This window comes from Erithacus rubecula (assembly GCF_903797595.1).
Source record: "Erithacus rubecula genome assembly, chromosome: 16".
In the NCBI taxonomy this organism is placed as follows: Eukaryota; Metazoa; Chordata; class Aves; order Passeriformes; family Muscicapidae; genus Erithacus; species Erithacus rubecula.
Genome location: NC_136668.1, coordinates 11,218,357 through 11,230,363, shown reverse-complemented (window position 1 = coordinate 11,230,363; position 12,007 = coordinate 11,218,357). Strand labels below are relative to the sequence as shown.

At 41.4% G+C, this 12,007-nt stretch overlaps 1 protein-coding gene across 2 annotated transcripts in view; it reads left to right on the top strand.

The window, feature by feature from the left end:
* The window catches only part of RNF130 (ring finger protein 130), a 41,744-nt gene continuing 29,737 nt past the window's right edge, over positions 1-12,007 (top strand). For both annotated transcript variants that reach the window (XM_079319698.1, XM_079319699.1), the window contains exons 1-2: positions 1-679; positions 10,523-10,717. In XM_079319698.1, coding sequence (XP_079175824.1) covers positions 412-679; positions 10,523-10,717 — 463 coding nt within the window. In that variant the 5' untranslated portion in view covers positions 1-411. The remainder of the gene's footprint in view (positions 680-10,522; positions 10,718-12,007) is intronic.

The window sequence follows — 12,007 nt, the reverse complement described above, 5'->3', positions numbered from 1 at the left end:
GGCTGGCGAGGGGCTGCGCGGGGAGGGGGCTGCGGCACCGCCCCCGCCGCCTCCTCTCCCCTCCCCTCGCCCGGCCGGAGCTCCCCCGCGGCGGCGGGCGGGCGGTATGAGCGCGGCGCTCTGAAGGACCGGCGGAGCCCCGAGGGACCGGCGGAGCGCGGCTTTCCCCGAGCAGCCTCCCCTGGGAGCCGCGGCGGCGGATCGGACTCGGCTGGGACCTGCCATGACTCCCCTAGCTCCTCCCATGGCATGAGCCTGAGCTCTCCTCCCCGCTCCGCCTGCTTTTGGTCTCTCTCCGCTCGCGGGCTGTCAGATGGGATAGGACACACCCGGGCGTGCGGGGCTCGTGCGCTGCCGCGGGGGCGCGGCGGAGGCAACCGGTGACGGCGGTCGGCTCGCCTGGAGTCGAAGATGAGCTGGCGGTGGGCTCGCCAGCACTGGAACGGCGGCTCCTCCGTGCTGCTGCTGCTGCCGCTGCTGCTGTGGCACGGCCGGGTCCGGCCGGCCGGCGCCGACAACGCCAGCCAGGCGTACTACACCGCGCTCATCAACGTGACGGTGCTGAGCCCCGAGCGCGGCGGCCCCACGCTGCTGCGGATCGACCGCGGCCGCTACGGGCAGGACTCCCCGAAGGTGGAGGTCAAGGGGCTGCTGGTGACTCCCGTCCCCATCAACGGAGGTAACGCTTCCCTCGCTCGATCCCGGGTGGTTGGTCCTTGCCTGAGCTGGGCAGGCTTTCCTAGAGAGTTCTGACAAACGAGGAAAAGCTTGCCCAGAGGAGAATAAAATAAATCCGTGATCTGAGAGTGTTGGCTTGAATATCGGCTCAGCAAAGCATAATGTGCTTTCCAGCATGGATCCCAGTAGATGGGGTGTATTGAGCGGTGAGGGTGTTATTCCTTAACTAATTACAGAGAGGGTAGCGATGGTTGACAGTATTTGGTTACAGCATTGCCTTGAATCTCAGAACAGCTGCAGAGCCATCTCGCTGTGCATCTGGATGGCTTTGGCAACTGCATGAAGTCAGTTTTTCAGTGTGCAATTCCCAAAAAATGCTGTTTAAGCTGCCCATGAAGACTTGGAAGGACTGAAGCTACCAGGTTTTTGTTCTTACAGCCAGCCCAAAATGTGCTGGTTTGTAGTACTGAGCACTGGATAGAGTGTCCAAATAAGTTTGTTTTTTGGTTTTTTTATATAAAATGAAGCTGTTGTCCATCAGTTCTTCTTTTGGTAAATGTTGGAGTTTATAGAAAACGCTCATATGAAAAGCTGAGAATGTTATGATTTTTGCCTGTAATGAAACCAGTATCTACAGTAATAGTGATGTAGTTTTAATAGTATCTTATTTTGAAAACCATTCTTGACATTATCTAAACTGCCATCTTTAAGAAATTGACCGGTTGATGGAATACAGTAGTCCCATCCTGCCTCCTGGACCATCTGAATAATGTCTTAAGTGAAATATTGTAGTTGGCTAAAACTAGAGTCTAAGTGGTGAATACTAAGAGTGTTTCAGAAGATTTGGTAACACAAAACTACTATATTATTAGAAGCTTTAGAGAATTTGCCTAATCTTAACATCAGGAAAATAGTTTGCTTCTTCAGAATAATGCTTTCTGCTAGGCAGCCTCTGTAAGCTTCTGGTCCAGATGGGTCAGGCTGTGCATCAGCAGGTGCTTGCCAGTCTCACTGGAGCTCAGTTTCATTAGCTCTGCAAAATATAACTAGAATGTATTAATGGGGTAGATTTTGGGGTGGAAGAGTGAGGAAGCAGAAATTATTGAGGTAGTCTGCTGTAAAATGATTTTTATTTGCACATCAAATCCTGTCTATCAGCCAACATTAAATATGTTGCAGTCATTCTTCTGCTTCCTGGTATTCCTCACTTAGATCCCCACACAACCTGCTTGAAATCAGGAGTCTGCCCTAAAAGTTTTAGGTATGTAAATCCTGTTACTGCAAGTAATATTTTTAGAGATTATAAAATACTGCGTTTTAATACATGCAAGGTATCAAAGCACTTTATTTTTTTGGGGGCTGTGTTATTTGTCAAAAAAAAACCATTTGGTACTAATTTCTTTTAATCTGCCTCTGTAACTTTTTCTGCTTTCTTTTGATAAGCCTTCACTAAGGTGCAATTTAAACACAGGGAGGCTTTGATAGCATTTTCACAGACAACTGATAATGAGAAGAGCTAAATAAAATTATGAACAGTCCATAAACAGCATTTTTATACCCGCTGCTAAGTAGTGTGATGAATAACTTTGAGAAAGCACACCAGGAAGTGTGAAAATGTCAGACCTGACATGGTTTGACGTAGTACAGTTATTAAAACTTTGTTATCAATTCTGGGAGAAGTTCAGTTTTGCCTTTCTGTTTCATAAAAGACAAAGCAAGCAAAACAGCAGTTGTCTTCCTTACTTTTACATACTCAGTTGTTCTGTGTAAGTTGTTATATGCTTACTTTTTATTTGAATTTTGCTGATGTGCCTGTGGTTTAAAAATGCTTTATTTAGTAAGAAAGATTGAAATATTTTATGCTTTTAGTTAAACTGTTCTTGAACATCATCTGCTTTTTAATATTCAGATTTGATAAAGGATGATGCAGTCTTGCTGAAAGTAATTGCTCTAATGTATTTTTAATCAGCCTGTTAATACTGCTGTAGAATTAGTTTGCAAAATCTTTTCTAATAGCTCTAAACATGAGTAGCTGCCAGCCACTGCTCTTAGAGCAGTAAATGCTGTACCCCAGTTTTCATGTATCCTCAGAAGAAAAGTACAATTGTTAACAATTTTATTTGAAGATACCTTGAATTTGAAACTGCTTTGATGACAAGCATTCGCCCATTTATGGGCTATCTTTGAGATTTTCACAAATGTGGGTGATCTGTTAGCACCTTGATGACATGGACTGTTTTAGAGCTCAAGTGTCCTTAATTTCACATTTCTGTATGCTCTGTGAAGAATCACAGAATGGCTTGGCTTGGAAGGGATGTTGAAGATCATAAAGTTCCAACCCCCCTGCCATGGCAGGGATGCTTTCCACTAGACCAGGCTGCCCGAAATCTCATTCAGTCTGGCCTTGAACACTTCCAGGAATGGGACATCACATCTTATCACATCTCTTACTCATTGCCTGCAGGGAAATAAAGAAGTTTACTAATTCAAGATATAGGGCCAATGATCTGCTGCTGACCATACGCCATTTGTAATTTTAAGTGGTCTGTGATGTTTTTTTGACTTCTGTTTTTGAATATGCCCAATATTTTATGTACTGCTTTTTGAAGATGCCAATCCCATGTGATCACCCACTCTTTAAATCCCGGTGCAGCATGACAGTCAATCCCTTCTCCCATTTCTTTAGCAGGATTTCTTTAACAGAATTCAACCATGTCATGTTAATACATGTACTAAAACTCTTTCCATGTTCTTTTTATAGAGCTTGTATGAAATGGATAGGGGCTTTCAAAGGCAGTGTTCCCCTGGGAGTGGGGTGGCAGTAATTGCCATGACCGCCTGTGAATGTGACTTGTGAAAGTGCAGCTCCAGCGAGCTCTTGGTCACAGTTGGCTGCTGGGTATACATTCAGCACCTGTGTGGGTGTATTTTTCAAAGCACATTAAATGCACGATAGCAACAGTTTCTTTATTAGTCTCTCTTCCGTTCTTCTGCTTTGAGTTCCTTTTCTTACCTTTTCTATCTTGTTTGTCTCTTGTTATGACTTAATTTTTTATTAGAAGAGTGTTTTAAACCACTTCTGGACATGAATGCTTGCAGATTCAAAAAAAAAAAATGCTCCTCTTGTGCGTGGAAGGATAGAAGTGAAGTGTGTCTTCACAGCCTGATGCAGGTTTTCTGATAGTTTAATTCAGGTTTATAGTATTCCTTCAGTGAGATTCCAGAATACTTCTCAGACCCTTACTCTGTTGTGATTTTGTGCAATCAGACATTTTCAAAGAATCCTAGAGTGGTTTGGGTTGGAAAGGACCTTAAAAATTGTCTGGTTCCAAGCCCCCTGCCTTGGGAAGGGACACACACCTAGACCAGGTTGGTCAAAGCCTCATCCAGCCTGGCCTTGAACACTTCCAGGTCATTTCAGCCCAGTCCTCTCACAGCAGCTGCCTGGATGTCTGTACATGCACTGTGCAAGGTTCAGCCCTGTGCCACTCCCATGACCTGTGCTTTTACTCTTCTTTGGTATTGTGTGCCTGACACCAGCTGTGCTGCAGACCTTTAGGTGTCAGGCATATTCCCCTTGCTGTGGCAAACCAAGCTAGAAGCCACTGAATGCTCACCTTGATGGTTCTTGGTAGAAACTACAGTACTTTGTGGCTTAGTTCCCTCAAAAACATTCTCCATGGGGAATGGGACTCTGTGGCTGTTGGATCTGGGTTGTTGATTTTGTTCTATGCTTGGGTTCCAGTGTGAGGACTGGAAATTCAGTCTTGTGTGCTCTTAAGAGTGTCCTTGCAGGACTTGCTGGGAGGTAAGGTTTTGTGCATCTTGGCTAACTTGGGAAGCTGGGAAGCAAGCAGAGTGGCCAGGACTGGTGATGGGGCTGATAGGAAGGGAAATAGCAGCAGAGTCAAACTTGAAATGTTAAAATTCACCAGCCAGTAGATCAGGAATGAGGGGGTGAGGAGGGGTGGAAAGGGATGGAGTCTAACAGACTTGAAGGGAGGTGATGGTTGTTTGAAAGCTGCCTTGGAGAAAGAGCTCATAGAAAGGAGAGCTCTTCCAAAGGGTTATAAGGATTGGGGCTGGGCAAGGAGACTGAGAATGTGAGGAAAAACATACAGTACAAAAAGGTGAAAGTGTGGAAGAAACAGTATTGGCTCAGTGTTAGGAAGGAGGTGTATCTTGTACATAGTGCTTTAACTACAGCATTCTGTAGCATCTGGCACTTCATAAACATGTTGTGTGAACAAGTTTTAGCTGCAGAAGGTTTGAAATGCCAGTTTCCTGGTAACTGCAGAGCTCTAGGCAGCATTCAGACAGAAATTCTGGCCCAGAATCCAAACCAGTAAGGCGTAGGAAAATGCGACAAGCAAGCTTATCAGTAGAATAGGAGAAGAAGAATCTTGTTCTGTGCTTCTGTCCTTCATCATTGATCTTTGTACCAGCTTAATTAGTAGTCATTAATTGATAGCAAAAGTGGAGGTTATATATTGGAGTATATAGCCATAATTGTAGAATACTTACTGAACTAACAAGATTAAATCTGAAATGTTATAGGACTCTTTTAAGCTTCAGTAATTTTCTTTTGTTTAACTTCCTCCCTGAAACCAGATTACCTCTTGTTCAGAGAGTTTCTTTTCGTGCTAAAGCCAGCTTTAGTCAAAGCAATTACCTGAAAGAGCTATTGAAAATAAAACATTGCAGTACATAAATCATTGATTCATTGGCACCACCTTATAAAGCAGAAATTGTGACTGGTTTGAATAAGGGCTGTATTGATAATAACACTAGTAGTAATGCATTGAAAGAAGATATGTCCATTGCATATTTTAAGCCCTAATGGGAAAGAAAATAACTAGTACTATTCCTTGAAATAATCAATCATCACTGCTGAGTTGCCTCTGTGAATTTCCCAGCTGAATTCCTTTTCTGGAAATTTTATCACAGGTTTATAATTAATGTGTTGCACGAAGCTGTCTTATTTCACCAGTCAGGTGTTGTACATAGAGCCTAGCTGGGCAGCAGAGCTGTAGGGAGGGAACTTTGCTTTGGGGTGCAGTGTGCATGCCATGGCACTTTCCCCTGGTCCTCTGTAGTTTCTTTCCCAGCAAGCCTCTTGATCTGCTGTCCCTCCAAATACTAGTGGTGTCTCTCCAGCTATTGTATTACAGTGACTGAAGGTCAGACTTTAAAATGATTTCTGTATGTGTAGCTGAGACAGACCAGCTCTGGCAACTGGTGCTGGCTTTACAGACTACAGTATTAGCTAAGATTAAATCAATAGCAAGATACCTGACCTTTAGAGAAAAAAAAAACAAAAAAGAAGGAAGAGAAAAAAGCCCTGCACAGAATAAAATGGCTAATGCCCAGAGAGTGGGACATTTCTGTGAAAAGGGGGACAGTCTGATAACAGCCAGTGCAGCAGCCTTGGCTGAAGGGGGGTGTCACAGTTGCCTTCAAAGCCATGCAAGAGCAGCAGGAACACACAGTGTGAGAAAGAGCAAACCCAGCCACAGTTCAGAGCTAGGAGACAGTCTACATCCAGACAGGTGTGCACTTCTGGCAAAGCTGCTGGGAGCTGCCTTTTCATTTTAGTTTTACTCTACAAAATGGCTCTCCTTCTTATAGGGAGAGCCCTAAAACATGGTCAAGCAACTGAAAAAGGAGGAAAGTACTGTTGCTGTGCTGATGTGAGCTTGCATTTACTTCTTCAGCAGTTGAGGAACCTTAGTTGGATCTGTTGCATTATTAAATATTTTTTCCCATGAATCCCTAAAATGCTGTCACAAACCTTAGTCCTTCAGCAGAAAGGGGTCTTGAATTATAAAAATGCTCAAGGAAAAACAGTTATACAAATTGAGCAGCCTCGTGTACTCTGCAAAAGGAAACTGAAGCTCTCCTAAAGCAGAAAACAATCATGAACCTAATGGTAGGTACTTAAATCACAGCTGATTCTTCAATAAAGAGGCTCTTCTGTGGTGTTGGGACTTATGGTGGGAAGGGAGATATTTACAACAACATTGTACATAGCTCTTTAACCCAGCAGGCTGCCACTTCTAACAGAAAATTGGGTTTTTTGTCAACACATGATGCATAGGTAAACATAGAGACAGGCAGGATAAATAGCTTGTATTTCAAATAAGCCAGAAGAGCAATACACCTATAGAGAAACATACTTAAATGGCTTTCTCTATGCTTATATCTTGTGAACTTCTTGAGTGTCTTCTGATCATAACTTTTTCTGTGCAAGTGATTTATTTTAGAATAATTTAATGTGAAGAGGCTTTTCATTCTGGCAAATAACATCAGTTTTGGGCCCCTCCCTACAAGAAAGACCTTGAGATAGTGGAACATGTCTAGAGAAGGATGAAGGAGCTGGGAAAGGGGCTGAAGCACAGGTCTGATAAGAAGAGACTGAACGAGCTGGAGAAAAGGAGGCTTGGGGAGGGACCTCCTTGTGTCTGAAAGTCCCTGACAGGAGGGTGGGGCCAGGTGGTGTTCACCTCTTCTCCCAGGTAGCAGCTGGCACAATGAGAGGAAACTGCCTCAGGCTGTGCTTGGCACAGAGTTAGATTCAATATTAGAAAAAATTTCATCACTGAAAGGATTGTCAAGCACTGCACGAGGCTGCCCAGGGCAGTGGTGGAGTCACCATACCTGGAGGGATTTAAGAGATTTGTGGTTGTGGTACTCAGAAACGTGGTTTAGTGGTGAACACTGCAGTGCCAGATTAATGGTTGGGCTCAATGACCTTGGAGGTGTTTTCCAGCCCAAACAATTCTATGCTCATCCAGGTAATGCTTGCAAGCCCATGTGGTGTTGATTGTAGTTGAACTTTGGATAGCAGATCATAGGTGACAGGCTAGTGGAGGGTGTGAATGATGATCAGGCTGACCCTGTTCATGTGTGTCACCTGAGCTGTACAGGAGATGTTTTATTGTAACCATCTCACACTTCTAGGAGGGTGACTGGGATTTTGAGACTTTCGTGCTTTTCAGAGTATCTTCAGTCTATTCAGTCTAAAAGATAAGCAGAACACCCCACTTTTTTTCACTATTGTTTCTGAATTTTATTTCATTTAAAGTGAAAAGATTACTTAACATTTGTGTGGTGTAATAAAATGCTAATGCAGAGAAAAGTGGGTTGTGACTTTTTATTAAATCTCAAGTGACTTGCAGACAGTTCAGATGTATCTAAACCAACCAGTTTCTCTTCAATGTTTTTGTATTACTTAAATAGTACTGAGCTAATGTCAGCTGTTAAATTTTCATCAGGATATACTGAATACACCTCGTCAGGAATAACATGCTGTAAGCACTTGAGTGGTGTTTGTTGGTCTATATCTGGAAAGCTTTAATCTCTTAATATCTTGTTTCCTAATTCTGTTGCTTTATCCAGTAACATTTCATAGCTCTGTCCACAGCTGAGAGAGACTTTGATCTCTACTGTGGTAGAAAATTTTGTACTACTTTTCCCACAGATGCAGTTTCTGTTATCACTTACTGCTTTCTCTGTTGCTTTTTAAGCTAAAAATTTTCAAGCATATTTTCCAAGGTGCCTATGTGAATTTTGAGATTGCTGCCTCCTCATTTAAGGTGCTCTTTGTTGCTTTTATGGTTTTTCACTGTAATAACCCATTACTTTGTTTTTGTAGCCATTTTAGTTTTCACTTCCTATTTTAGTTTTGGTCATGATTGTACTGAAGAAAACAGTACATAATCTGTTTTTAATAATCCCATATGTTTTAGGTAAATTTATGTTGGCCATAGTGTCTACTTTCAGATTTATTTTTGGCTGTTTGAGGGGATTCTGTGGAATTGCAGCCATTTACAAAATGGTATTTTCCAACAGATGTATCATACCTGAGATTCATGGGAGAAGGATGGAATTTTTAGCTTTCATGGCTTGAGAAGCTTCCTCTGACAGTCTGCTGGTGCTTTCCCCCTTGCATGTTTTTGAGTGGAAATGTTCAGAACAAGAGGGGAATCACACAGCTTTTATCTTAACAGAGGGCAGAAAGGTTGGTGGCACATGTGTTGTGATTCTTCCACGTTTCAAAAAGGACTGTAATTCCTTTAAAAAACACATACTGTTCTCAGAATTGAGATTGCAAAGACTAGCTGCAGAAGTGCCATGGGCATGAACATGCTTTTCTGTGATTGTTGATGTTCTGATGGCCATCACCAGTGCTGCAAAACACTGTGGGTCAGTGCTAGCTAGCAATTTCCATAGGGATTCCAGTAATGATGTCACAGTAATGGCAGAAAACACTCTATAAAATTTGACTTCAGGCATCTGTATTTCAGATTTTCCCTGATGCTTGTATGAAACAAAAATACAGCAAATAGCCCTCCATGTCTGAGATGTCTAATACAGGCTTGAAAAACAATTGTGAAAAGGATGTGCTGATATCTGGCTCCCCACCCTCCTTCCAGGGGAACAGGGAGAGGCACTTCTTGTCCAAATTAAGAGATGCAACAATTTCCTGTCCGTCTGCCACAGTATAGATTCATCTGCACTAGCTTTCTTTAGGCAGAAGATTTTATTTCTTGTTTCAGGAAAGATCTCTTTGAATCTCCTTTGTTACAGGTTTTAACCTCAGCTATGTTAAGCTGAGATTGCTTAAAAAGACCTTTTGTTTTGTTTCCAGCTAATAGGTTAAACTGGATATTTTTTTGGTGGTAGATTTTTTTGCTGAACTCACTTCTTGAAAAGGAAAAAAATTTTGGGAGACTTAATTTGACTTGCTCTTACATTGCAGAACTGTAATGTTTTCTGAGCTATTATGCAAATAAATTGTTCTTTTGTGTGTTGAAAAAAATCACTGTTTATCCCAACTATTTTTAGTAGCCAAAGATTATTATACTCTTGGCATTCGAAAGGATAAATATATTTGCATTATAAAATGTCATTGGCTCTAAATTCATAAAATCCTTTAATGATATGACCAGTGTATCAGACTAAGCTGTGTTTCCAGTTGTGCAAACAGATCTGTCTTTCATCAGTTTCAGCTGCTGTGAAGTTACTTCTGCCTTGGGTTTTGTGCCTTTTGTACACAGCTCTGTGGCTTTGGGTTGTTGCAGGATATGTTACACCATCAGAAGGGACAAAAGAGCTTTGCACACTGTTGAATTCAGACATCTGGCATTTGCCATTTCTGTTACACTTTCTTTATACCATCTATACCTGTTTAGCTGACGAGTGCATTGTGTTTGCAAACCCATTTGTTTTTCTATGAGTTGAATGCATTTCCTTGTAGACAAAATGTGCATATGTAAAAAGCTGATGTTGGCTGCTGGGGTTTTACAAGATCAGCTTTTAATATTGTCCTTTTTTACAGTAGCCTGCACATGGCAGATAACTGTGAAATCTTGTTTTCACAACCTACTTTGTTTAGTTGTACTTCCCACTGCAGTGATATTTATGGCTGCATTAGGAAGAAGAAAAAGGCTTGTACTCCCCAGAATGACTGATAAACAGTTGTTTTGTAAATGCCTATAGCAGATGAACCATATTCTAATGTTTTTTGGCCTCTAGGCAGGTATTGATTTGAATGTGAATTCATTATTCTGGCTGCACTGGAGTTAAAAATAGCTTGTGTTAGTGAGCCTAATTCTTGGGCACATAGTCACAGCTTTCAATGCGTAAGACTTCTTTTTTTAAAATCTTTTTTTCAGAAGAATACAGTTATCTTTAGACTTTCTTCACAAGAGAATAATGGCTTCCTAGTGCATAACATTTAAGTACTTCAGCAACTTGGAATCAGGATTTTTCTTTTTTTTTTCCCCTCTGTTTTGCCTGTTAGAAGCAATTTTCACCCGTGTAAATTTGTTTCCCATTTCAGTTGCAGATCGTCTGGGCTGTGACCCTCGGACACGTTTCCAGGTCCCACCAAACACCAAGCAGTGGATTGCTTTACTACAGAGGGGAAACTGTACATTTAAAGAGAAAATACTGAGAGCAGCTTCACATAATGCCACAGCTGTGGTCATCTACAACAATATATCCAGTGAAGAACCTGTCACCATGACTCATCAAGGTAAATAAAATGTAATCTCCTTCACTGTAATGCTTTTACCATATAAACTATTGCTGAAAGAGCCCTTGGCATTGGACAGATGGTATTGGAAGCAGCCCATTCCCCAAGGATATTTGAATATATGCAATATGGTGGAATAAGCCAATAATTCTGATAAGTTATTTTCCTTTAGCATACCTTTATCCCATGAGGAACACTCTTCTGCAGTGGGGATGTGGGTGTGTTGCAGTGAGGAAGTGCCTGTAAAATCTGAGCAATCTTTAAAACCTTTTTGTAGAAGAGAAGCTAATGTACATATATAATGGAAGATGTAGAATTTTACAAAGCATCTGAACATGAAGAATTGTGTAGCAGCATGTGTCCAACTCACTGCTCTGATGGGGACCTTCAAATGTTAACAGCTGTTTTTGGGATCTGAGCTTGCAAGCCTTTTTTAATGACAGTTTACAGAGGATTCTCTTTCCACAATGAAAGTCTGAGTGCTACACAGAAATCAACAAAACAGTCATTTGGAGGGTAGTTGCCTCTGTAAATTGTCTAGAATAATGTTGGAAGTCTGTTTTTCTAGAGAGTGCTCTTTTTTTATAGCTGCCTATGTGTAAAATTTTACTGTTCCTGTTGACAAACTTTTGTTGCTGGAAGCCTCATATGTAAACATTTTCCTTGGTTAAAAATTACTTTTGCAATTCTGGTAACTACCTTTTTCATTTTCCAGAGGGTTTTCTCATTTTGAAACTATTTAGCTTAATCAGAAAAGGTATATCTCTATATATATACCCTCTATTTCTCTGCAGTTTTAATGCCTTCTTAAACCTTCAGCTCTGGGCTCTTTGAATTACTTGTAAGAATATTTATATAAATATGTTCTGTTTAGCTATGATATGTAGTTTTTTCATGGTTTGGAATACCTCTGTGTCAAGAAAAAAGGTTACTACTCCTCATACAACTTTAGCATTGTTGGCTCTGTTACACATTAAATCATACAATGGGTTTGATTCTAACTTTAATACCTTCTTTCTCATAATGCTGTTAGATTTGGCAGTTGCTTTACAGCAGTAAGATGGGGTCTGTTTTTATTAGAAAATCCTTGTTCACTCTTTGTTTCAGCTCAGAAGATGAATATGTTGCCTTTGAAACTTTATCAATAGTCCCAGTAGTCCTGGTTGGCTGAAATACCATCTCAAGATGTAAAATTTGAGAGCTGCTCTGGGTAAAAGAGTGATTTGCAAGGTAGCCAGGCAGCTGCTTGAGGGAAAAAGACCAATGCTGTCTTCAGCATCTTGAGTTCCA